This window comes from Melospiza georgiana, chromosome 6, assembly GCF_028018845.1.
Source record: "Melospiza georgiana isolate bMelGeo1 chromosome 6, bMelGeo1.pri, whole genome shotgun sequence".
Classification (NCBI taxonomy): domain Eukaryota; kingdom Metazoa; phylum Chordata; class Aves; order Passeriformes; family Passerellidae; genus Melospiza; species Melospiza georgiana.
Genome location: NC_080435.1, coordinates 16,497,124 through 16,524,497, shown reverse-complemented (window position 1 = coordinate 16,524,497; position 27,374 = coordinate 16,497,124). Strand labels below are relative to the sequence as shown.

Sequence of the window (27,374 nt, the reverse complement as noted above, 5' to 3'; positions counted from 1 at the left end):
TCTTGGAAAAGCAGCACAGTAAGCTGTAAGCAATCCAGGAGACTCTTGGAGGGTGTTGAGGGTGATTTCTTAATCCAGGTGACAAACAGCTTGATCAGAGGAGAAGCATTACCAGTCCTGCTGCTTATCAATAGGAATGAACTACTAGAGATGACAAAACTGGTGATAGCTCAGACTGCAGCCATCCTGCCCTGGTGAAATTCAGTGCTGAACACCTCTCCTGTGAAGAAAGACTGAGAGAATTGGGGTTCTTCAGTCTGGAGAAAAGAAGGGTTCAGGGAGACCTTATTGCTGTCCTTTAGTTTATAAGAAATACGGAGAAAGACTTTTTACTGAGGCCTGGAGTGATAAAAGAAAGGGCAGCAGTTTTAAACCAAAAGAGAGTGAACTTAAATTGAATATACAGAGGATTTTTTAAAATTATTAGAATGGTTATGAACATGTACAGAGAAGTTGTGGATGCCCCATGATGGAAGTATTTGAAGTCAGGAAAGATGGGGCTTTGAGCAACCTCATGTAGCGGAAAGTTCCCTTCCCATAGCAGGGATGATCTTTAAAGGTCCCTCCCAAACCAATTCATTCTATGGTTCTATGATAAACTGTAAACATTTTAGATTTCGTGATTTACTTCCATGATGAATGGATTTTTTTTTTAATGGGGACTGTTTTTCTTTCCCTATTAATGTTTTTTTTAAATAAGATTATAATGTTTGATTATAAGATTATGCTTGTTTTGATGGTGGTTAGGGTATAAACCAATAAAAACAAGCAAAGTCCCATAATGGACCTGTACTCTGGATCCTCCTTAGCTATACACATACTCATTCCCAGAAATACTATTCCATAAACATGGACACACACACACATACACACAGAGAGCATTTATTAAGCCCAAACAGCAAAGTGGTTTTATGCCTGAGAAGAAAACTTTCAAATACATAGCCTATAAATATATGATATGCTGCCTTTCTGGTTCAGTAAATAGCCTGAAAAAGGACTCTCAGGAGACATGAATTTGCAGTGTCCCCCCTTTATTTCACAGAGAGGTTAATTCTGCTGTCTAAATGTAATACTTTATTGTCAGTACGGAAATTGCCATCACGAGGGGAGCAATTGCACTTTCTGCATTTCTTCAGGGATCGGGAAATCAATCTGTACAGAAAGAAAACAGCCCCGTTTCTCGTCATGTGCAGAAGGAAGCAGCAGGTTACTTGACATGAAAAGCACTGGGAACTTGTGCAATGGCCAGTACACAAACCACCAACAAGCCTAGACAGGTTGGATATGACAAAATAGAAAACCACACTGGAGGTATCCTGCAGACACTGCTGCACCTGGAACTGGGACACTGCTTGGAGTAGCCAGCGAGAAAATGGCTCAGGAGTATCTCACAGAGATGAATTCAAACAAAACTTTTCCAGCCCTCAATGATACACTTGTTCCTTGAGTAGTTGAATTCCCAGTCACTTTTGTATTGATAGTAAATCTGAAAGTGCAAAACAAAAAGTGGCTCCATGACCCATGGGCAGAGCCCATTCCATCAGATCCCTCATTCCAGAGGCATCTGCATGTGAGAAACATTTTGCAGCTTCTCTAGCCATTGCTGGAGGCAGGACAACCTCCTCCCTGTGTAATACACAGATTTCTCTTGCTGTCTTTCCCCTACCCTGCACACCACAAACATGGCCCAGCAGAAGTATTTTCAAGCACAAACATGCACAGAAGGACTTAATGGTTTGTGTTGTTATACCCAACCCCCATAAATTGATGCTCATGTAATTACTGCTCTCTGTTTGCCTACTGATAGTGAGTTAAAAATACCACACACCCCCCAAATTAGAACCGGTTTCTATTTTTTAAATTCCTGCAGTTGAGATCCCTCTTGCCTGCTCTAGTCAGGACAGGAGACTGCAACAATGCCAACAGAAAAACCAAAAGCATGGCATGCACAGACCTAGACAAATTTGACTGTTATGATGGCATGAGTCCTGTATCCCTTTTCCTTTCTTCATCTGATGCTTGGTGTTTCTACAGTGGGAATGGATTTGAGCTGGGACCTTTTCTATCAGAGTCTGCATTTAAATGCAATGTAAAATCTTTCTGCAATATCCAGATTCCTAGTTTATATTCCAAGGTACTCCTAACAGACTAAACATAAAATATTTCTCTTATTTAAATAAAATGTAAAATGATATGCAAGCCATTTTTGTTCTATCCAAATTCCTAATTTATACTCTAAGGTGTCTCTCACTTACATGGAACTACTTACCATTGATGAAACACTTATTTCTGAAGTCTTTGAAAGAACATAAAATTTATCTAATATTAAATAAAAACCAACAGATTTCCAACTTATCTTCAGTTTGTAAAATCTTTGTCATATGACTCATCTCTTTATCACGTACAAGTACCATATTTGCCATTTAAGCTTCTGAGTCTCTATTTTTAAAAGCTTTGTGGAAGGAACTGTCTGGAAATCCCATAAGGTCAACCCCTTCCCAAGCAAAACTAGTGAGACTGAGTTTTCCAGGGCCTGTTTGAGGTGGGGAAGTCAGGACACGCACACAGTTTCCCCTTCACTTCTGATAGGCTTCTCTGAGAAAATAACATTGCACAAAAACCCACCCTGAGCTGTTAAAGTATTTTGAATTTTGCATCAATAACACAGAGAAATAGCTTATATGTGAGACCAGGCAAAGCTTCAGCTGGCAGCCACTGGAGACAGAAACTGCATTAGAAAAAAAGAACTCATCTAAAGCTGCATTCTTGTCAATATCCTCTCACACTTTTGCAGCAGCAGAGACAACACCAAAAGCAAACATGTCCGTGCCCACTGCACAGGCCTGGATCATCACAGAGAGCCTGGGATAAGCAGATGAACATTTGGCTAAGGACCAAGGAGCAGATTTTGCCCTCTTTTTAGATATTGAAAAGCCAAGACTCAATCAAGGTCCCAGAAGGATTTCCAAAAGCGATTAGGAGCCCAAGTTCTGTGAGTCCACTGGTGCTTCTGAAAATCCTGTATAGTAACAAAGGAACTGCATCACTGAACATCAAAATACCTCTGTGCTTGTGCTGCTTCAACTAGGGACCTTGATTTCAGAAGGGCAAAGCCTTTATTGTGAAAAGGTTAGAAATTTCTTCCCCTTCTTTAGTTTACGTACCTTCCCCCAAAATGGGAAAGCTTATCCTCTTCTTGCTTAATAAATTTGTTACTGCCCTATGAACTATTTTAACTGAAATGGCAAGACCATTTCCCGGCTGTGGCCACACAGATCTTTGCTTTACAGAGAGCAATTTGCTTTCATTTGATTGAGGTTTACCTAGCACAGATTTCACTGCAATGCCTCTCTGATCTGATAGTGCAGAGCTGCAGGGCCATTTTTTTGGGCAGAAATCCCTCTTGGAATGGTAAGTGATGCAAAGGTTGCAGTGTCCATCCATCCTGATGCCTTCAGACGGTGGTGGGCCAAACACTGCCCTCTCTATTTACACATCTCTACTGACAGGAATTGTGCAGCCCAGGTGGGACCTTGGGACTGCTGTTTATACACATTTTGTCTTCAGAAATGTGATACCAATCTATTGCACAAAGACTGCAAAAGAATTGCACTGTTTTTTTTTTTTTTTTTGCTTTATAGAAGAAAGTGTTCCCTTGGTGTGATAGATACTGAACACGACTTTTGCTCAGGCTGCAAATAGCAAATTACTTAATCATCAACTATTTAAGTACCTGTTTGTTTTGTCATGAAGTGAAACTTGCAAGCAAGATCGTATTACACGTAAAGGAGCTTCTTGCATCCTAAATACTAATCCTCAATTAAAACCAAATTAAAGAGTCCCAGGGTCACTTTAGGAAGTCTGAGCTGATGCATCCCACTCTCTCGTATCCCACATTAAATGTTCTTTGCCTTATCTTTGTGCCAACACCAATATTTTTGCAGCCTGTGAATGACCTTGGCAGAAGGATGGGGATGGGGATGGGGATGTAAGCTGGGAGGGCACAGGAGCCACTGGCAGCAGGAACAGGGTTGGAAGGTACAGCGAGCCCTGCAAGGGAGATGGGTTTGATAAGGACCTGTGATCACAATACGGAGACGATGGGAAATGTTAAAGGGGCAATTGTGAAACGGGAGAAGCCCCTGAAAAAGAAAAAGCGTGGAAACATAGGGTAGTGGAGACTCAAGGGGAGGAGGAAGAGTGGGACTCCGCAGGGGACTGTGCAAGAAACAGGGATGCGAAAGGAAGGGCAGGAGCAGGAGCGGCAGGCGGGAAGCCACAGGAAGGGAAGGGAGGAGAGCGGCCGGGGCTGGGGTGTGCGGGCACAGGCAGGGACCAGGTGTGTGGAGCGGGGAGCCGAGACGGGACGGGCCTGGCAGAGAGCGCGGGCCGAAGGGTGCGCTGCCCCCGCCCAGCGCCTGGCACGGCCGGTGCCGGGAGCGAGGGACGCGGTCCCGCCCCGAGTGCCCGGCCCGGGGCTCCGCACCCGCGAGGCGCTGCCGGCCGTGAGCCCCCGGGCAGCGGGCGCTGGGCCGGCCCTGGCGCCCCTCGGCCGCCGGGAACCCGCCCGCCGCGGGGAGGGGCAGCGGCCCGGCCCGGCCTCCGCCGGCTGCGAAGGGCGCCCGGCCGGGAGGCGGAGGCGCCGCTGACGCCGCCGTGGCCGGGGCCGGGCGAGGCGCTCGCCCTCCCGGCTGCGGGCCGGGGGCCGGGGCCGCCCGCTCCGATCGGCGCCGCCCGCCCGGGCGGGCCCGGGGCCGCCCCCTCCTTCTGCCCGCAGCGCATTCGCCGCGGGGCCCCTGTCCTGTGACGTCAGCGCCGCCTAAAAAAGCGCCCCGGCAGGCGGGCAGGGCACGGCTGGGCAGCGGCCGCAGCGGCGACAGCGACAGCGGCCACAGCAGCAGCAGCAGCAGCAGCAGCAGCGCGCCCCGCCGCCGACATGGTGTCCCCCGTCACCGTGGTGAGTGCGGGCCGCGCGGCGGGAGGGCGGGCGGGCCGGCAGTGGGGTCCGCGCCCCCCCCCCCCACCAGTCCCGACCGCTGTCCCCGCTCCCGGCCAGCGCTCTCCCAGCCGCTCCCCGGGCGCTGTCCCCGAGCCGCCGGGAGCCCCGGCACTGGCGGCCGCCCCCGCCCCCCGCGATGCTCACCCCGGCCTCGCGCGGCAGCTGTTGCTCCAGCGGTGCGCCTGCCCCGGCGGCTCTTCGCCGCGTCCTCCTCTTGTCCTGTCTCTTTTTAAAAACATCCACGGCACATCTGCTCTACGTGCGCTGCATCTGCTCAGAGCGGCGCTGCCCGGCTGCCCTGGGCTCGCGTCGCGGCAGCGCCCGGCAGCATCCTCCTGTCCCCCGGCCTCCCTTGCCCTCGCAGGCACCGCTGCCTCGCCATCCGGGGGTGCTTTGCTGTCCAGGCGCTGGTTTGGGCTCAGGCGTGTGTGGTGATTCCCGTGTGGGACAGACATTTCCATAGGTTGGGTGACCTCTCGCTGAGACCGCGTCTCGTCTGCAAGTCAGTCTGGCACTTCCACCACCTAACGACATGAGACTGTGACTGGTGTCACCTGCCTGTCTCGTGGGGTGTCACGGTGCTTAGTTAACGTAACCAGCAATAAGATAGCAACTCGCTGCTGTCCTGTCAGTAGGTGATGTGTGCGGCAGAGTTCTTGGATTGATGGAACCAAGCCGGTAACTGAAGGAGCTGTGGCTTGTGCCAGCAATAGGAGGAACTGCCCCTGCAGGTGAACGGGGCTGAAAGAACTGCCGGAACAGCAGAGAAGCTGCACTGTTAGACACGCTGCTTTGCATGTTCGCCTTTCTAGAAAGTGAGGGATTTGCTGGAATACCCCAGCAGACTCAACACATGCTGTAAGGATAACTGTTGGTAGGAAAGTTTCCTGGTGCTTTGCTGCAGCGCTGAACACCTACTGCTGGTGTCCTTGTTCCCTGTGGATCCATTCTCATCTTGTTTTGAAATACTTTGGTTAAGGGCCAGACTATTGCAAACTCTCTGGCAGGTAGAAATCTTGTCCTGATCTTAACTCGCAAAGCTGGCGTTCAAAACTTTTAAATTGCTTTGCCAGTTCTGCACTGCAGGCTGTATTTTCTGTTAGTTTGGATGAATTTTCCCCCAGTTATTAACATGTACCTGGTAAGTTCATCAGCAGCCTGGGGATGACTTTTATCTCTGGAGACAGAGGGAAGTAGCTTGGAAATTATAACATTGCACTGCCAAACTTTTTTTTTTTTTTGTGTTTTCCCAAAACAATTTAAAAGGTTTGGTATCTTTGTGCTTCTGTGCCATAAACTAAATTTGTCCTTCAGTAATGCTTTTGGTTATAGTGAATTGTTTATGTGTATCTTGGAAGTAAAATCTCATGTTGGGACAGTACCGGAATGGCTCAGAAACTGACAGGATTTGTTTCACAGTTTGCAGAAGGCAGTACTTGGTTGTTGTGATAGTGCATCCAGGGTGGTCTTGCAGTGTTATTTCAACCGAGTTTTGAGGCAAATGACTAAAGCACGAGTAGGTGTTGGGAAGGGTGTACAGAGTTCAGACCGGAAGGCTTTAGGAAGGTAAACTGGGGAGGAAAATGAAAAAAGCCTTATTTTCTCATGTGCCCTTTTGACATGTAATAAAGCACATTTCTGCTCTGGCTGTATCCCTGACATGTGAACAATTCACTTCTCCAAAGGCAACTAATGCAGGTGTGGAACTATTGGGAGCTGGAGGGATGATAAGACCGGGAGCTGTGACCAGAGCTGCAGCTATTTGCCATTGCTGTGGAGATGAGAGGGGAGGGCGACTGATCCTCCACACAGCTCACAAAAAAAGAGCTGCAAGCCTTCAGTGTTCTGAGGAGCAATTTTCTGCACCTCTCTGTCGGTGGTTGTCACGCTGCTGTTCCTCTGAAAGAGGGCACGATGCTGCTCCACGCCGGCTGTGCCACGGCCGGGAAGGGCGGCTGGAATTGGTGTCACACAGCAGCCTGTGCTGCCCAGGAGCGTGGTGTGGCCCTTGCACAGCTGGGGGTGAGGAGCAGGATGGCTCTACACCGGTGGGCTCCCTCCAGCAAGCCTCTTGCTGAAGGGAAGGGCAGTGGTCATTGGTCTGGCCACAGCTGGGTGCTTGCCTGGGGGCCCAGCCCTTATCTCTGTACCACACTGCCTTTGCTCTGGATCTTTGGAGCCTGCATGGATATCGCTGCCATGACATGATGGGGAGGTTCTCTGGAGGGGCAGCACCTGAGGCATAATCAAACTAGCCAGAGGAATTGATTTGTCTGTAGTGTATGTCCTCTCCCAGCACACTGCAGCATCATCCTCAATGGGGAGAACACCAGAAGAGCACTTCTGAGAGTGACAGGATTTTTGTTGCTGCTCTCAAAGTGATGGCCTTTGTACAGTACTGCAGCAGGTGGCCCTGGCTGCTTACACACAACCTGCTCTCCTGCATCTCCCCTTCTTTTCTTCCTTAGGACACTTTTAACATGAGTCAAAACCCGTGAGCTCTGTCTGCTGTGCAACCGATAGCGGGAAGGAACCACGCAAGGGGGCATGGTCCATGGAGGGGACCAAGCCAGGACTGCTTGTTTGTGCTGGCTGCCAGATGTGCATCATTGCCTGGAGGGCTTGGAATGTCCACCCAGTGCGCACAGAGAGACCACAGCATTGTGCAGAGCTCATCAAGCTGTGGTCTCTGATGCTGCACAATTCCTATGTGCTGAGCAGGGAAGATGGCCACAAATAAACAAGTCTGCTGCCAAAGTACCTTTTAACATATTGTGCCAGGTCCTCAGTTGGGATAAAGCCCTGGAGTCCTGCTGATGTTAGTCTAGACTTGCATGGCACTGGGCTGAGGCAGGGAAGATGCATTTGTCTGCCATCCTCTTCCATCTGGTGAGCGATGCTCACTCTGGTTGGAAGTCACCTTGCAGGGAAGCTTTCACTGCTTACTCTGCTAGGCAAGCAGGAGTGTCCTGCTTCAAAATTGTTATTCTTGATACTGCTCTGATTAAGAGCTGTTTTATCTGCATAAAGCCATGTGGGCTGAGAGCCTGCAGTTGGATCACAGTATTGATAAACAGCATGTTTGCTTTGTGGATGTTTAATTCCATTTCTCCTCATTCCTTCGTGTGAGGTTTAATTTCATTTTTTTTGGTCATCACTGGTCCCACCTTAATAAAAGAGCACTCATTATTGATTTTTGTCCAGCTCCCCCCACACCCAACACTGTTGTCTAAGTAGTTTTTAGTGTGAGCTTGTGGGAGACAGCTCTTGCCCTAAGGACCTTTCTGCCCAGCAGGCACCATGACTGCAGCAGCCACAAGTGTGCAGGAGATGAGCCTGGAGACATGCAGTCATTCTGACATTTACATAATGCTCCTTGCTCGAAGGGACCCTATTTTGTCCCTCAAGTTAGGACTAAACTTAGTGTAGAGCTTCATAGCACTTTGAGGAAAACAGGGCATGGGAAATAGAGATATTAGTTGGCTGAGGGTAGGTCTCTTTGGGGGAAGTTATAGATGATACTGGGTGTGTCTTTTAGAGCAAGATAAACAAAGGGATCTCATCCCTACAACATTCCCTCCACGCCTGACTTGTACTTGACCTAGCACAGCCATCTGTTTGGGAGACAGGTGAAACACTCTTTGGGACAGATTATTGCCCAGAATCCATATGGTAACAATCCCCATCCCTTCCCTTTCGTCCTCTGGTCTGTTTGCATCTTCAAACAGAGAGAGCTGGGTTGGGAAAGGATATGTTGTTTTGACTGCATGAAGGCAGTGGAGCCCTCAGCCCCATCCCTTCTGGGTGGGAAGCAGCAGCACCCTCCTGAGAGCAGACCTTGTCAGCCCTCGGGAAAGATGCAGGATGTCACTGGGACAGAGTATAAAAGTGACCTGCAGAAACTGGGCAAAATACCTGAAAGGTACAGTCTGGAAAGATATTGACCAGCAAGAAATATGGAATTGGGCTGGAGGACTGGGTGGGTATCATTTGTGTTTCTGAACAGGGGCCAAACCACACTGATCCAGATGGGTATGGAAACCTAATGTAACTCATGTTGCTTAGATACTCTGCACTGTGGGCAATTGTAGCAGCAGTAGGTTGAAGTATAGCTTTAAAGGTTTGTTATTAGGAGGGGTGCTCCATAATCCTCAAACTTCTGCTGAAAACAAGAAAGCCAGATAACTCTGGAACTATTTCAGCTTTTGCTTCTTACAGAGAAGATGTATTGTTTCTGCATTAATGAATAAAATGTTAGGAACCATCTAAGTTAGAAGTAACTCTTATGGTTAATTTTGCTTGTTCTCTATTTCTATGCAACATTGATGCTTTCATTGTAATTTCCCCCATTACTTAAATGCATCATAAATTGGGATTTTATTATGCAGGAGCTTGTAGACATGCACATTTATATACTGCACAGACAATTATGGCTCTACTATAAAAACCAAGTCATTGTAAGTGAAAGATAGAAAATATTTCTAAGCATCTGAGCTCACTGAAAAAAAGGAGGGAATAATCACCTTGGGAAAACTTAGCTGGATCTTAGTAACATTTATGTCAGTCCCACCTTTTGGGAGAAGCCTGAAAACTTTGGTCCTATTGAGCAAAACGCTGTGCTGATTTATGCCAGCTGAAGCCCAGGCATAGTGTTACATGCCACGATTTATTTTTTCAGACTGAACTTGTGCATTCTTGCTGTGACATTGACATTCTTTGCTGGAGCTGTTGCTAGGGGAGGGTGGGCTAGCGGAGCCTGCAAAGTGCAGGCTTCTCTCACGCTCTGCCCCGTGCCAGGGAGGGAGCACTGAGCAGGCAGTGCTGATCACTGCTGCAGGCAGTGCTGTGGATTAAAGGCTTCATTAACCCAAGTGTATCACTCAAGGCACACGTCTGTTGTTCAAAGTGTGCTATGAGCGTTCAGATAGTGGGTGCAGCTCAAAAGTCTGTAAGTACACACGATTCCTCTGAAAGGACAGAGGTGCATTTGTTCTGTTCTCTTCTCCTGCCCAAGTATGTTTATCCAAAATACGCCACGTGTGGCAGAAGAGACAAAGTTATCTTCTCTGTGGGTAACTTCAGAGTGCTGAGGAAATAATAACTCCAGTGAAATTAGACTCTTAGAAAAAGATGGCATCAGGAACCCATTTTCTGCTAGCATGTGGAAACTCTTGAACGGCAAGAAGACTATTAGTTACATAACTCCCTTCCCTCCTGGAGGCCCAAGTAGTTATTATATCACCACTTAATTTTTCTACTGTCCTTCATGTCACACAATGCCCAGTAGACTTGTCATTACAGTAGAGATGCAGATTTTGCTTACTGCAACACACACAAAATGAGGATGATGGTTATTCCTTCTTCTAGCCCACTTGTGCCCTTCCTATACCCATTTCTTACAGTGCCATGATCTAAATAGCATTTCAGCTAATGACAGGCTTCTGTGTGACAAATGTGTCAGTCTAGAGCATCCCTCCATAAAATGCTGGACGTGAGCAAGTATCCAGGTGACACAGCACAGAAAACTGGGTCTGGGTGTTTACACACCACCAGAGCTGAAAAGCAGTAGATGGGCTGGGCAAGAGCTTTCCTGAAGATTTCAGGTGTGCTGGGCTGGGAAGGATTTCAGACACCATCAGGGCCCAGGGGCTCACACTGCAGCCTCTGACTCAAGAGTTGCACAGATGCAGATTCTCTCTCTTATTTCTCAATAAATGCAACCTGTGTCTCTTGCGTTAAGTCAGTTTTGCAAGGCTGACTCTTGTATTGCAAACCTGCCTGTTAGTGAGGATAGTGGCTCTTTTGGTTCACCTTGCTGCAATCCTGTGAAAATGCCTTGTTTCTACCAGCAGGCTAGTCTTCTCCCAAAAAGTAGTTCCTGTAGATTACTGCAGGACGTGTTCCTACCAAAACTGAGAAAAGATGAGACAACCCTTGTTACCTAATTGGCCTTAAGACTTTGGTCAAGTTTGATTGAATGGTAAAGTTTAATGTTTTGCTTCTCACCAGACACCAGCTTTGGAGGCAGATATGGCATCAGTTGGCATCAGGCATTAAATTTCCTGTTATATATCAAATTGAGTGCCTTTCTGCTGGTTGCAAGTAGTCTCTGATTGAATCGTTGCTTGAGACTGAGGGAAGTTTGACCTTAAGCCAGCTGCTCATTTTTTAGCACACTCTAGGCACACCAGACAGATCTTCAGATTTAATGTCTCCCATGGCTTCAGCAGAGGTGGGCTGAGACCATGGCTTGGCTGCTGTATCCCTATTTACCTGTGTCTTTGATTTTGTCAGGGTATGGATAGCAGTGCTCTCCATTGCAGGAGGAGCTAAGTAAGTTTTGTGGCTTTTCCCTGCAACCCTGATATAAAAGGAGTGTGATGACAAGGTTATCACTTAATTGATGTTTTAATTGAAGTTTCCACTTTGCTTGGTTGCATCTCTGGATTTGCACCCTCAATATAAAGGGAATAATCCTGGTAAGCAGCTGCACGCTCATTTGTGAGTGTGGTCTGCATTTGTTTATGCAGCTGGATTACAGCAGGGGTTTTGTAAGTAAAAGCCTTGGTGTATCAGTGTGAGTCCTGGGAGTGTGTGGGTTAGTGTTTGCACCTGCCCACTCCACATCTGTTGAGACTGCCTGGGAAGATCCAATTTGTCTTCAGGTGAGTTGTGTCTGATACTGACTTATCTGGGTCACAACATCTTGACACAAGAATGGATATTGGAAGTAAAATCTCTGGCTCTGCTATTATCCTTTGACCTTAACACTCTCCTGTCTCTTAAGCATACCGATCCCATGATAACATTGAGGAGGGCTGCTGCTTTTTTTAAGGTATCACAGCAGCATCTCTCTAAGTACACATCTTATTGGGATTCATTGCTATTTTTCCCTTCTGATTTTCTTAAGTTTCATTATTTCACAAGCTTTCAACCTGCAGGACGTGATACACAGGTAGACTAAAGCTTTTCATTCAGTTTCCTAATAGGCATCAGACAAGCTGAGCAGTCCCTCCTGGGTTTCCCAGCACAGCCCTATTTGGTATTATTGCAGCCCCTTGTGAGAATTCAAACAGCAAAAACTCTTGTGCAGAGCTGCCAGCTTTCCCAGACACTGGCAGCCACCTTCCCCTCCTGTCTCAGTTCTTCCTTCCTGTTCCTTTTGCAAAAGCCTCACCTCTCCCAAGTGTGCGCCAGTCTGTTGTGTGAGCCAGAAGTGCCTTTTGAATGCCTGAAGCAGTTTCACCCTTGGCATGTCTTTGGCAATGGCTGGTGGGGCTGGTACAGCCTGTTGGGTGCCACCTGCCTTCTGGGCTGCACTACTGGCTCTTTGGCAGCTCCTGCAAAGTGCTGTGACAGCCCCAGTGCCTGCAATGCCCTTCCTTTAGACCCACATTATTCCCCACAGATTGTAGGTAAAATGACGTTTCTCTGCTGAAGAGGCTGTTCTTGATGGAAGGGCCTCCCCTCACAAATACCAATCCCTGGTGGCAAAGCAGCATGGGGCAGGGTAGAACTTTGCCAAGTGCCCATTTTTCCTGAGTACACATTGTCCCATGCATCCCCACTGCCACAATGAAATGACGGAGTGACTGGGTTCCTCCAACAAGCACATAAATGTTGCAGTGTGTTGTGGGGTGCACATAATGCTGGAGATGGGAGAGTGCAGGCTGAAGATGGGTTTCAGCCCTGAGAACAAAGCACTCTCTCTGCAGATCCCTCTCTGGTATTACCTGGAGATTCAGCCTGCCCTTGGTGCTGACAAGGAAAGAACTGACAGCTCTCCCTGGGGTGCTTTGTTTTGGGTCTGTACCAGAGGCTGGAGAGAGGCTCCAGTTTTGCCACACAGCCCTGGGCAGATGTCAGTGGGTGGCACTTGTCTGTAGCAATGGGCCTTGCAAGGGGATGCTGCTTTTTGCTGTGGCCCTGTGCCTTGCAGCTCACACATTGGGCTTGCCTAAAACTGCTTCTTCCTGGGTAACAGAAGTCTGAAGTGCCTGTCACAGGGAAGTGTGATATAAATAACCATGAGTCTGCTGAGAACAAGTGCTTGTAGTCTGGAAGCCCTCCCCAGGATAAGCTGGGGACACTTTCCTGTAAGCAGCAGAAATTTTTATCTGGATTCTAGCGTGACAGGCCAAATAATTGCCCCTTCCCATCCTGGGGGGAGTTGCCTGGGACAGGTACCAGCTGTGCATTTCAGGGTGCTGGCTCCTGAAATTCTGTGTGGCTTCACAGCCTCCTCCTCATGTCCAGAGTAGCAGTAGGGATATGGCCCCGCCTGACCTCACTCAAGAGGAAGGGTGTGTGCCCTTGCTGTGGCAGCACTGCATTTCTGATGAGCAAAATGAAAAGACAGACCCATTGTGGTTCAGGTTTTTAAGCACCTGCAAGGGGTTCTTTTGTGAGTGTTACAGCAAAGGAAATGTTTGGAGAGGCTGGCGTTCTGCTACACAAAGAGGAAGATCTGGAATCCCAGGGGGGAAGAGCAATCTCTGCTCTGAGATAAGATGCTTTCAGGCAAATACTATATTTTTGCTTTCATTTCTGAGAGCCATTGAACTATCCTGAAAGCACTAATCTATGACAGCCCCTGCAGGCCTGAAGAGGCTTTTGGATTCTTGACTAGTTTAGTATTGTTAGTGCTTGGCAGCACACATTATTGACCATACTCTCCAAAACTGCTGACAGCTATAGCATTGCTACAGATATGGAGTCAATCATTACTACTGCAGGTTAAGAAGAGGTTTTGAAAATAGCCCTGCTTGTGGTCCTGTGCCAGTCTGGTAGACAGGACAGATGATGGGTAATGGAAAAAAAGCAAAATCACTCCCAAAAACAAACCCTAGCAAAAATATGTACTTCCAGGCTGAATCTTCAGGGTGAAATGTATTTGTAATATTTTATGAGTTAACATCTGCTAAAGAAAGGCTTCACCACCATGAAGGCTTCCCTGCAGTGCCAGAAAGCCAAGGACAGGTACCCCAGTGACTTTGTAAGGTATTGGTGGGTGTAGCAGTGCCTGACTTTGCCTGGCCTGGTAGCAGCAGGTCCTGGGCAGTGCAGGAAGGTCCCAGAGACACTGTTGTGTAGCCCATTACCAAGCTAACAGGATTTCATCTTCTCTTCAGTAGGGGAGATAACTTTTATGGATACTGTAACTTCCTTTACTGCCAGAGGGAACACCATGGTCCAGTGTCTCAGGATAGCTCTGGGCAATATCATGGTTCAAAAGGCAGGAAGTAGGAGTGGGCTCCTCTTGCAGTCTGTGGCACAAGCAGTGCCCTGAGCTGTGGCGTGATTTCCTTGGCTCCAGAACTTCCTCCATCAACCTTAGAGACTGTTCCCTCACATTTCTAGAGCCTCCTACAAGGACTCTTATGAGGGCAAGACTTCAGTTTCCCATTTGTGACATTTTTACGTTCTGGCTGTCTGCAGATGCATATTTTTTATCTCATGGGTGTAGCAGCAGAGAGCTGCCATGTCCAAGAGGTCACAGTGGCTGCTGAGCCAGCTTGGCCTCGTCAGCAGCCCTGTGAGCCTCGTCAGCACCCAGCGTGTTTTACATTCTTCTTAAGCACCTGATGACAAGACAGAGCTGCTGTTTAACTTGCACTGCAGGGGTGGTGTCTGCAGCCTACTGCCACAGCCAGAGCTTGAGGAGCCTCTGAGTGAGTACTGCCCAGCTCTCCTGGCACACACCAGCCCGTTTTTGGGCTCAGCTGGGTGGCCGTGCCGTGGCCCACGGTGCCTGGGCGTGCTGCCTCACTGTGGGAGCTTGAGCTGCCATTCCACCTGGAGAGGCTGGCACTGGCAAACATTGCCCTGCTGCCAGGCATCTGCAGGGAGCCTCGTGCTGCACATTTCCTCCCTTCTCTCTGCACCCATCTGGAAGCACCCCCAGTGCTGACAGGTTTTCATCCCCTCTGTGGTTAATCTGGAGATTTGGTTGAGTGTTAATGTGGCTGCAGGTTGGGTAGCACTTTGACTTGGTGGTGAAAATAAGTTTTGGTGTGGTTCCTTTCCTGGATGCAGCTGTGTCTAGAGCAGCCCAGCCATGCACAGGGGCCCTTGTTAGATGCCAGTTTGATTGATCCTCCCCCACTGCCTGCTCCTCTGTGCCTCCACCAAAGGGTGACTTTGCTGGTGCCAAGAATTTGTGAAGCAATATAGCTCAGCTCACCACCCAAGAAAAGTGAGGGCCTGTGCCAATTTTTAAATTGTATTTTTCTGGCAAATAGCCATAGCTTGGTCTTAAGAAAAAGAAGTCAAGTATTTCTAGCTCTCAACCCTGTGTTGGTCTGTTGTGGAGCAAAGCTTGGAAGTACAGTTGGACCTTAGTTTGCTTAACTGAGGTGGGGGAGAGAATACCCAGACTGCTGGAGTAGAGGGAGGAATGATGGAAGCCAACAAATCAGCCCTGTTTTGCAGGTGTTTAAGGGACCCTAGGGGTGGAAGAGCTGCCTTGCACATTCATGTGTCTGAGCTGGGAGGATGGTCCTTTTGCAGGCTGGAACTGTTCAGGCAGAGTCCTGTTACTTTTGGCTTGTGCTGAACAACAGAGGCTCCTGTCAGACAAATCCATGATTTTTTGACCCCTTGCAAACAGGTCTGACTAAACAGCTGAGCATGAGCTGAGTTTGACTGCATTACTCTTGTGGGAGAAACAGAGGCCTGAGTTATGCTGGGGAGTGCCAGAAGCTGCAATAAAGACCTGGCAAAACTCATTGCATGGCATAACCATGATGGAGAGGGGATTATCAGCATGCAGATTCTCCCACACGCAAAGCACATACCATCTTCTGGGTGATTTATTTGCTATTTCACAAATCTGTTTTAGATGCAGCCTCTACAGTCTTATCTCCACTTGAGGGGAGGAGGGTTTATCCATCGCCCTGAATTTCCTGCAGCATGTGGAGCCTGTTCAGGAGCCATCTGCTTTGGATGCTTGGCCCTTGGCATCTCCAACACAAACAAAAACCCTCCTATTAATTGCAAAAATATGTTGCATCAACACAGTATTTCAGGCAGGTTGACTGGCTGCTTCAGTAACTCTTCACCACCTTCCATAATGAACACTTATTTTCAGAATGTTTTTCAGGAGCAGCTTGGGACACGTACAAGCCAGTACCTTCCTTGACAAATGGCAACAGGCAATCAGTTGTTCCCCAGGAACACGTTTGTTCCTGCAGGAGAGCAGAGCTGGAGAGCCTTGCAGAGAGCCACATGTTCTGGGCAGTGAGAAACAAGGGCCATGGGCTTGCAGTGGCAGCAAACTTGGCAACAAAGCCAAATAAATATTTATTGGCACACAAATGGGGGTGAGAGCTGTTGTCACAGTAGGGGAGAACCAAGGCAGGATCCACAATGTTGGATGCCAAAAGCAGGAGGAGCAGCTCAGACACAAAATGATACAATGCTTATGGGAGAAGGACAACAGCCCAGCTTTCTTTGGCCAGTGCACACAGGTGTGCTCAAGCGATGCTCAGTGGAATGGCTGGGGTATTATTTTTTCAGCATTTTTCCTGGAAAGCTGCACTTTTCAGCCCAGTGCAAAGTGGTGTGAGCCATATCCCCACAGCAGGCTGGCACTCAGCTGGTGTCTGTATACTCATTTTCATTGCAGGCTGATTTAGGGGGCTTTGCAGGGATAAAAGTTGATACTCCACATTGTTTCCTGGGACCAGTGCAAGGCTTAGGAACAGTGAACTCTGTCCAACTTTAGCATTTCAATGCAACAAGCTCCTGATGTTCTTCTGTACCTCAGGAGGAAGATGTCTCCCTCCCTGTGGCAGCTGGATTTGCTTTCCCACTTGTGATATAGATACAGACAACTGACTCCAAAATGTTAAAGAAAATCGAGGCACTGTCTTACACACTGCTACACTGTGTAGCTGTTCCTCTGTGGATGGGGCTCATTCTGGAGAAGAGGAGCCAGGTGTAAATTTTTTGGCTTGGTTATGTGCCTGCAGCAGTCAGAACAGGCCATACACAGCAATGTTTCAAACTGGAGCAGCATGAGTACAGGCAAAACAAGAAGGGATCCTGTAAACCTGGGAGCACCTAGAGAGGTGGATATCCAGGCCCCAAGCTTCCAGAAAGCTGCAAGTGCCAGCACCATGTTCTGATTGAACAGAATCGCAGAATGGTTGGGATTGGAAGGCACCTCTGGAGATTATCTGGCACAAAGTCTCTTGGTGAAAGCCAAGACACAACTTCCTCCTAGTCTGCCCAAGTCTTGGAGAGTTTCACTGGATTGGATACAGATAATTTAATAAATAATATTTCTACTGTACTTCTACAAATACAGAGATAGTGGCTTTATAGCAGTTTAAACTAGTTTTTAAAGACTCTAAGTAACTTAGTAGCCATAGCAGTTGAGAAAAAGCCCCAAATTATGTTCAGTTTAGAAATTAAAATGTTGGAAATACTGCCTTGTTTTTGCATTCAAGATATTTTCTGTACTGCATTTCAGCACAAAGTAAATTAGCAGTGGCAGGAGAAAAGATTTGGGAAGAAAAATGCAATAGAATTTGTAGCAAAATGGCAAAACCCAGCTTAAAGCCATGACAATCCCACACATTAGCAAAAAAGATCTTGTCATCTCTATCAAGTGCTTCCTTTTCCAGCCCCATGGTGCAGCCCCATCTCACATTCTGTCTCTGAGACACAGAGACAAAGAAGATGGGTGGTTTAATCCAATTTATCCATGCAGACAAGAAATAATGTTCCCCTTCCCTGTGGTACAGCAAGTCCCATCATGGATTATTATATGCTTGGCTTTCCTCAAACCACAGCTTCCAGTCATGTTGGTACATGGTTTTCCAATACCAGTCTTGACTTGTCCTTCAGGTGGCAAATTGCCCCATCACCCCTTTCTGAGCCTCAGCCATGTGACCAAACAGAGGATAATCCCCAGCCTCACCCTCTGGTTGCCTCAGTTTTTCTTGGAGGACTTTTCCAAAGTATTCCCAGTGCCACTCATGGGGCTCTCATCTTGGTCAGAGCCATGAAAGGGGTCCCAGTGAGCTGCAGCATTCTGTGATGGGCAAGGGCATGGTTGGAACTAACTCATCTGAAGTCTACTTGGAGAAGAAGTGTTAAGAAATAAAGTGTCAATGATGAGAAGTCTGCAGCCCTTCTAGAAGTATGAGATCATTCTTACATGAGAGTGGTGTAACTCTTATGCATGAAAAATTCCTCAATTATTATTAGGATGGAAATAATACAAACCATTATTCTAAAATAAAGCTGTCTGAGCTTGCAAAATTTATGTTCAGATAGTGAGAAAAAGTAATTTTAAGCTTACCAAGAAAACATAATTGTTCTGCACTAGTTCTTATCTTAGCTTCAGTAAGGCAAGGTTTCTGGGGAAATGACAAATGTAATTAAAACCTGTCTCATAATGTGTGCACACAGGGGAGGGCAAGCTGTGATGGTAATTGTAACTGCTCCTAGGAGGTGTTTTTCTTTTAATATGAGGTAATTAACAAAACCTACCATGTTTTCTAACCCAAATACTCTCCTGTATGCTTCTATGCACTCTTTCCCCTACAATACTTGATAGTTCCCAGGCAACCCCAGTACTGTGAGGAGACTATATGGGTTTTTATGACTTGTACTTCAAGTTCACTTGCTATTTGCTGCCAGAATTTTCCCAGGGAATGCAGACAAGGAGTGGTAAATGGTGATTAATTTAGACATCCTAAGCAGAGGACTCACGACAGCTCCCCATGTAATACAAGAAAGTTAACGGCTTGCTGATGTCCTTTTGTTAGGGAATTGTGTAGCCTGGTTGTTTAATGGAGTGTTTAAAGATTGTGTTGGCAATAGCCTATGAATAATGTATGGTGAAATACCTTACTGCCAAGAAACTGCTGATATGCTGGGGAAATTTCCATCAGATGTGAGAAAAATTTTGAAGTCACTGTCTTCTTGGGATGCCCTTTATTTATAGCCTCACTGCTTCAGAGATTGCATTCCCTTTTTAGATACTGCATGTGAAGATGCCCTCCACTGCCTCTGCCTCTGCCTTCCAACTCCACCTGACTCCATTTGCTTGTGCCCGTAAATGATCCTGAATTTTTATGAGATTAGGCTTTATCACCTGAGCACTGTAAGCCTGGATTATTTCCTGTGCAATCTTCACCTAAGTACCTGCACCAAGGCATCCTGCATCAAAGGAAGATGGGCACTGGTCATAACAATGTCCCATGATGCAGGAAGCAAAAAAGGGTCAAGTTATTTGGAAAAAAAAAAAACAAAAAACCAAAGACAAGTTGGACTTGACAGTGTGAAATCTGTTTGGATGCCTCTAAATTTCCCCCCATGTCTTCCTCCAGTGCAGGAAGCCTCTGTATGCTTTGGCCATGAGTAGTGGGAAGTGATATGCAGGAAATAAATCTTGCTTGACCAAACAAATGAGAAGACTGAGGGCGAACCCCTGCATGCAGGGGAGCTCAGGGGGTTGCTCTGCCTTATGTGCAAGAGGAAACAGGCCTCCTGTAAGACTCTGGGACATAGCTCAGGCAGGCATGGAAGCAGTTACAGTCCTTTCCTTTGCTCCTCGTCTTGGCCCTCAGCTCTTCTCCAGGAGGAAATAAAATCATAGCTTTGTTTCTCACATAGACTTTTACCCACCTGCACTGAAATGGAGAAATGTGGCAGGAGGGCAGGTGAACACAATGCATATCACTGTGCAGAGTGGTCTCAGCTAAGTGTTTGTCAAGAGCAGACCCAGCTTGTGGAGCCTGTAGCTCTGTGCCCTGCCCTGGCTGTGGTTTTTTATGAGCAGCCAAGTGCTCGTGCTGCATTTTTATGTCTGTATTTACACAGTAGAGTCCTGAGTCAAAACACTTCCTGCAATTACTGTATTATTAGAATATTGCTAGAACAAAGTCACACGAGGTTGATGTTGGTATTAGTCAGCCGAGGAAGTGACATCCTCACCTGGGAGGTTGATGTGTTGGGTTTTGACGCTTGTGATGCCAACAGCCAGCTCCAGGCACGAGGCTACAGGGCAGGGGAAAGAATGGGTTAGGTGAGAGGCTGTATCCTCAGGGTCATCTGCAACTGCTGAAGCAGGAGGATCTGTGAAGATGGGAGAGAAGATTTGTGCCTTTACTGGGCTTGTTTGCTGCTGGGCTATATCTGGGTATGCAGTATTTTCACAGCTCCTGGAAAGGTATATTAAAGGGATTAGTCTAAACATTGAGATAGGTGACAAGGAGCACCAGAGCAGTTTGACTAATGGCCTAAATATTTTCAGTGGAACAAGTAAAGAGAAAAGGTTCTAAAACTTCCTCCAAATTCACCACCCACAGCCCATGCTGCCAACTGAGAAGTGTTTTCAGCAGAGAGGGTCACAAAGATCTAGGCAGAGGATCATGGTCAAGTTCAACCAGCATTTCTTGGGGTAGGAACACTTCCAGCTGACAGTATATGGAAGAGCAACTTCCAAAGGGAAGGAGCCAGTTCTGTTAAGAAGTTTAAGATGCTTCTGATGATCCTATTAATTTCCTGTCTTTTAATGTTTGTTTTCTTTAGGTGAAGAGTGAAGGCCCTAAACTGGTCCCGTTCTTTAAAGCCACTTGTGTCTATTTTGTCCTCTGGCTGCCAACTTCCAGCCCCTCCTGGTTCAGTGCCCTCATTAAATGTCTGCCCATCTTTTGCCTGTGGGTTTTCCTTCTGGCTCATGGGATTAACTTCTTAGTGTCACACCGGAGTGCCAGCCGCATCCTAGCAGGACTCATATTCTCGGCAGTGGGAGATGCCTTTCTCATCTGGCAGGAGCAAGGCTACTTCATTCATGGTGAGTACAATGTCAGTCCTGAAGGGATGCCACAGTGCCCAGCTGTTACCCTCTTTATTAAGTAATGAGTTGCTGGGCCACATGTTTTGTTTATTCATGTACAGCTTAAGCCCCGGGCGCTGGGAAGCACTCATCCCTTGACTAAAATCCATCATGGTATGGGGAAGCACATCATGGATGAGTCTTTCTCTTGAGGTTAGAGAGGTAATTGGGTCAGGTTAGGTTTCCTGGCATGTGTCACAGCATCTGGGCTGGCTGGAGTTGAGAAGCTGGCATGCCAGATTCGCTGGGGAATAGAAGGAAACACTTGCGGCGCTCATCAGTTCCCATGAAGCTACAGGAAGTATTTACCTCCCATCTCTCTGCAGGGAGACCTGTCAGCCCTTTGCTGTGAGGATTGGGGATGGAACATATTGTGCACAGCTCCTTGGTGGAGAACAGGTGGAGAGAACGTTTATGTTTTGATAGACAAGCCCATAGCCTGGGGGAGGCATTAAGTGGGTGATAGAAACCAAAGCAGCAGCAATCTTGTCCTACTTGCAGGTTCATCAGTGTGAATCATGCAGCTTGTTGTACAAGACATGTCTGTTTAGCAAAACATTTAAATGATGGTCGATCAAGGACAAACCTTACTGCAGTGGTTGTTCTTCTCTACAGAAAGATCCACATCTCTCAGAGCAAAATAAGCTTGGTTTATTTTGCTAGAACATAATGATTCAGATTAATCATTTAAAGCCACGTTGAACCTGCCTGCAGCAACTCTCTCCCTGGCCTTAGACTGTCAAAAGAAATCAGCAGCAGTTGAGTTCTTCACTGAACTGACTGGTGGGGTTTCTGAAGTTAATTTAAGCAGCACAGGGATTGCACATAACACCCACCATTAAGTGGCTGCTATAACTGTTCCACTGGAAAGTGTGATGAGAAGAGAGAACTTTCCTGACTTGTGGTGTTGTCAGATCTGAAAGTCAAAGCTTATTTTTTGCCCTGTCTCATGAGGTTAGTATCTAGTTTTATTCTGGGATTCCCACAAGCTCTTTCTTTACGAGAAAGAAGTGTGTGCAGTGCCAGATATGAAAGGCCAAATGCTCTGAATCTGGTTTTAATCCTGCTTCCCAAGGGCTTATCCCCATTCCATTAAAAGTTCATGTAAAAATGTTTACTAATTTTGTTGGGGTTTGGATTAGGCCCTGAGGATTGGATCTATCTGGCTGAGCATTGGGCACACTGCTGAGGAGCTCCAGCTTTCTTGAGGCGCCATCCCTTCTGTGCTGAGTGCTGACATTCCCACCAATGGGCCTCCTCCCAACAGGAGTACCTGGCTCAGTTGCCTCAGCCCAACTGGTTTTGCCTCCTGGAGTTGCTCCTTGAGCTATGGCCTGGAGAACATTCAAGGCCCATGTCCCCCAAGATTTTTGTGTTTGCCCTTCTCCATTCCCGTGTAACTGGTATGTCTCCTCTCCAAGTTACTGCTAGAGGAAGGTTAGCCAGTCACAGCAATTCAGCATCTGGTTGATGTGCTTCAATCTGCAAATAAGTCACGTTTTCAGCCCTAGTCTCACAACTTAGAGGTTGTGCTTAGTGGGTTTAGGCACATTTTTTCTTCTTAAGGAGAAGAAAAGCTCTATTGGAGCATTTTGAAAATCTCAGCCCACTGAGCTGCTACCTTCTGTAGGGAAGTGTTAATATTTGCATTTCACGTATAAGCACATAAAGTGCACTGCTCCATTTCATCCCTCACTTTGCCTGCAAAATGTATTTTCTCCTATTTAAAATTCATCAGGTTGCTGTTGCTGAAAACTGACAATATTTTTGATGTCATCCGTTGTGAGACTTTGAAGTTTGAGGAGAGAAGAGGAAATACTGGATAAAAATTTACATTCTCTTCAATTTCTGCAGTTTTTGGACTGAAAAGGGTTGGAAACTGGGCTCATTTGAAAAGCTTTTGAGACAATGAGTTTATAAAAGGACATTTGTTCATTACTTTATAGGGAAGTGAGAGCCTGGGAACCTACTCCTGGCACACTTGACTTTTTTTCCATTTTTGCTGTTTCAGTCCACACTGTTTTCTAACTACTCTTACTGCATGTAGAAGATACTTTATAGTGTTAATATCCACCTCCTTTGACACTGCCTCCTTTGCAGGCACTTAGAAACAATTTATGCATTTGGTGAAGAAGACAGAGGAAACCCAGAGGAAGAAAGTGGGAGAAAAAGGCTGATCTCCCTGATGTGGTTGAGAGGACCAAGCTAAAGACTGAGAAATACAAGAGAAGTGCACCCCCTTCCCTGTGCAGCCATCACAAATTTCTCTAGTTCCTGGCTTGATTTGTGGGTGTTGAATGAGTAAACCTGAGAGCTGACTCTCTTGTTTGTGACCAGCCTCACCACCTATCACGAAACTCCTCCTGCCTTTCCAGGCTCTTTGCCTGCTGCATTCTGTCCTCCTCCTCCTCCTCGCTGCCAGATGCCTGCATGAAGGACAACACAGTTCCCTGTTGCAAAATGCTCCATATAATGCCACTGAAGGAAAAAATATTGCTCACTGCTAGGATGACATATCCTTCTTCTCCTTACCACCTTCCTGGGCTCTAACCTTTCCTGCACTATAACCCTATGAAAAGCTCTTGTCCTAAATTCCTTCTCAGTTCCTTCAGTGTTGTTGTCTGTGAGGTGCAATAGCTCTGTGAAACATCAGCTTCTCATTATCCTCTTTTGTGCTTCTCTTTCCCCTTCACGCTGTCCATTTTCTCTAGCCTCACCCTGCAAAACAGATCCCCTCAGCCCCCTCCCTCCTGTGGATTTCCTTCTCATCCCACCATGGCTGAGCTCTCAGTGGGTGTCTGATCTGGTTTTCCCCAAAGGCAGGGAGACATTTCCCCTTCTTCCTTGAGCTTCCTCAACACAAGAGTAGTAGGATGAAGCAATGTCTGCCAGCTGCAGGTTTTTTGACTGCCTTTTACACCGGAGCATCACGTGTTAAATGTGCACAAGTGTCCTGCTGGAGGATTCAGCTTCCCAGATCCTTTTCTCCATTTCATGCTTTGGAGTTGCATGAAAACTTCCAGCTCCTCTAATAACTTAACTCCTCTAATATCCCTGCCAGGATAAAGCAGGAGAGCCTGCAGCTGCATCATATGTGGGTCTGGGAACCAGAAGACCCAAGGAGCTGGGCTCTGTTTGTGGCCCATTATCTACAGTTGTCATGACAGCTTGGAGGCAGCAGCTGTGCCAACACATTGGAACATATTTTTGTCAAATGGATTAGTGGCAAGTTAATAACATATGGGCAGCACCTTCCAACACCCACATCTGGCATTTCTCAATGGCGTTGCACTTCAAAGGAAAGCTGGCATTTTATTTTCCCTGACTGATTCCTGGTTAGGTTCATCTGAATCTTGCAAATAGCCATAAAATTGTTGGCAGATCACATTGGTGCAGTCCCTGAAATATGCCAGCTGCTTCTTTCCAGCTTAGGTTTCTCCCAGCTATGGGCAGAGATGGAGAAGCAGCCAGATTTAGTCCTCAAGTGCCTTTGGGTTTGTGGCTAAATACGGGCAAGCTTTGTGTCAGGGTTCAGAGGGATTAGTGTATTTTGTCACGTTTTGTTCCTACACTGCTGTGGTTCCAGTCTTCTTGTTCTACATGTGACCATAGGTCACATGGATCTTGAAAATGGATCTTTCTGAGCAAAACACTATGGATAGTTAGAGGGGGTGGTCTTTGGTCTGCCTTGCTCCCAACCTTCCACTCAAAGCAGGGGAAGAGGAACTACCTGAAAAAAAAAATCAATTCATTCTCCAGCAGCTTAGTTCCACCCAGCTTCTCAGCAGAAAGCCTTTTGTCACAGCAGAGCTGTACTTGGCTGCAGCTGTAATTGTGCTGGGGCTTTTTTTTAGGTTGGCGGCTTGGTGCTATCTCCCATGTACAGATTTTTATAACAAAATGGTCCCAAGTGGTTAGTATGGTTGTCACTGCTAGTGTTACTGGTAGGTAACACTGCAAGGAATTATTTTCTTCTTCTACTGCCTGCCAGTCACTGATGAAAGGTCCCACTTTCTGTGTCAATGCCTCTTGCCAGGTCTGCTGATGTTCGGCATCACGCACATCCTGTACTCTTCAGCCTTTGGCATGAAGCCTTTGGACCTCAAAGCCGGCTTGCTGATGGGCATCGTTTCCAGCTCCTGCTACGCCTTCCTGTACTCCTACCTCTCGGGCCCCTTCACCTACCTGGTGGCCGTCTACATCGCCCTCATCGGCTTCATGGGCTGGCGCGCGGTGGCGGGCGTGCAGCTCTGCAACGACCTGTGGACGTGGACCAAGCTGTCGGCCTGCGTGGGTGCCATGCTCTTCATGGTGTCAGACCTGACCATCGCGCTCAACGAGTTCTGCTTCCCCGTGCCCTACTCGCGCTTCATCATCATGGCCACCTACTATGCGGCCCAGATGCTGATCGCGCTCTCGGCCGTGGAGACCAGGGATGAGGAGGACTTCAGGAAGAGGAGCTAGGTGGAGTGCCAATGGTCTCTGAACACATGGGTTATATCTCAGGTGCTGTAGCTGCATTCACCCCTGAGAGAGATCTCCATTTCTCTAGGCACACTGGTGATGTTGATTTTGCTTCTTTGAAGCATTACCTTTGGGAATTACATTTTTTTCGTTGGCTTTCTCTGAATACAGCTTACTTCAGTGTGGAGTCCACATCAGAAAGCTTAGACTGTCCCTGCAGTAGTTACTCATTCAACTTTTCCTCCTTGGAAGTGCTGTACTACTGCATTCTACTTGTTAGTTTTGAAATTGATGCTGAATGTCTGGGAAGAGGAGGGCTGGTGGAAAGGAGGTTTGGCCATGCACTGTGCTGAAAGCCTTCCTCTCAACTGTAGGCAGACAAGCACAGATCTCTGCTAAAGTCATAGGTAAAAATTAATTTAACCAATGTTTGTCTCTTTTTGTGCATTACAGTATGCAAACTGGAGCTATTCCTCTACTGAAAGGAAGCTTGGAGGGAGAATAAAAAGAGCATATCCAGCTGTGAGCTGAGCTCTGGAGTCAATGGCAGCGTGTGGGGCAGCAGCCAGCAGAGCCAGCATGAAAGCAGAACCCCAAGCCAAGGGCACAGAGTGAGAGGTGTGCTGGCAGTGCTGTGTGCTTTGATTGCAGTGCTCACTGCTCCTGGGCAGGTCTGTAGGTGCAGGTCAGCACTGCTGCCTGTGGCAGAGCTGTAGAGAGCAGGAGTTTGGTGGGATTTCAGGGACATCTCAGTGTTCTGCCTCTCCACGTGCACATAGTTACACAGTGCCTGCAGCCACCAGTGAGATGTAATGGGCACATAAGGAACTTTGATTTTTAAAGCAGAACATACTCAATGTCTTAGTGTATGTCCTAATTATCCTTACTAGGCCAGACAGGTATCTCATCTTTATGTCTTTTTTCTCCAACAAGTCCTAACAAGTAGTATTCCATGTACCCATTAAGTTTTAGTAGCACTTCCAGTAGTACTTTTAGTACTGCTGCCTGCATTATCTTAAATCTTTGTGTGAGCATTGCCTGTGATCAAGGCCCTGATTTTGGATGTAGATTGCCACATTCTGCCAGCTGGTGGAAAACAATCCTCTTTGCACCGCTTCTTTTTTTGTCAGAAAGCCCCTTTTCAGCAGAGCTTCCTGAAAAGCACTGTCCTTTGTGTTCAACACGCCTGCCACTTCCTTCTCAAACTCACATGAACTCACATAGACCCCTGCTAGCTTTTCCTTTGTGTTGAGAGGTGCTGTGTGGGTCTCCTGCTCCTCTCCAGCCTCACCTGGTGTGCCTGGCAGGGAAGAGGCATTGCCTTCCCATGACTTCTCCATCAGAGCAAATGCAGCCAGTATTACAGAAATCTGGGTTAACATCCTGACCCTGTGGGGGCATCTGCTGCTTTTCAGACAGGGATCAGAAAGGTCAGCTGCATTATGGACAGGGAAAGCCTTCCTGTAGGTAGCAGAGCCCCGTGTAATCCCTTCCCTTTAATGCTGTTATGTAATACTGTCAGTATTCATTCACTGGCACATGGGGGCCTGCCTGGAGTAAACAGCTAAGGGAATTCAGAGCCATACACCATTTTCATTCATCAGCATTGCTTATCTCCTGGCCACAGATTGAACCCTGCAGTGCAGCTCTCTGCAGATGTCACCTGCTGCAGCTCAGCTTGGCTGTTTGCAAATCTCCTCCAGCAAAAAAGTGACCCAGCTGAGAGGAAGTCTAAGCATTTGGGGTGAACCCCACCATCCTCCCAGCATGTGAGCAAACAGCACACTGCAGTCTTTGAATCCCAGCTCCTTGGCATGGGTCAGCATACTCAGTCCTTAGCTGGCAGTTCTTCAGAGGAGCTCCCCCACATCCTGAGCTTCCCTTTGCTTTGAGGGAAATGCTTGTGTGATAAAGTAAGCTTTATTTAAAAGTCTTGAGTTTTGATTCTCTTTTTTCCCCTCTCTAGAAACGAGTACTCTTGAGCTGCCTGAAAATAGCTGAGTTGCTTTTCTGTGTGCTTTTTCTTCTTGGCTGGCTTTGCTGTCCTGCTGTACCATC

At 47.2% G+C, this 27,374-nt stretch overlaps 1 protein-coding gene across 1 annotated transcript; it reads left to right on the top strand.

The window, feature by feature from the left end:
* The first annotated feature begins 4,846 nt into the window (after window positions 1–4,846).
* TMEM86A (transmembrane protein 86A) lies at window positions 4,847–26,083 on the top strand. The gene is made up of 3 exons (XM_058025869.1): window positions 4,847–4,957; window positions 20,546–20,810; window positions 24,889–26,083. Exons 1-3 carry the CDS (start codon window positions 4,937–4,939, stop codon window positions 25,314–25,316), a joined length of 714 nt encoding a protein of 237 aa, XP_057881852.1. The 5' UTR covers window positions 4,847–4,936; the 3' UTR covers window positions 25,317–26,083.
* Window positions 26,084–27,374: the final 1,291 nt, after the last annotated feature.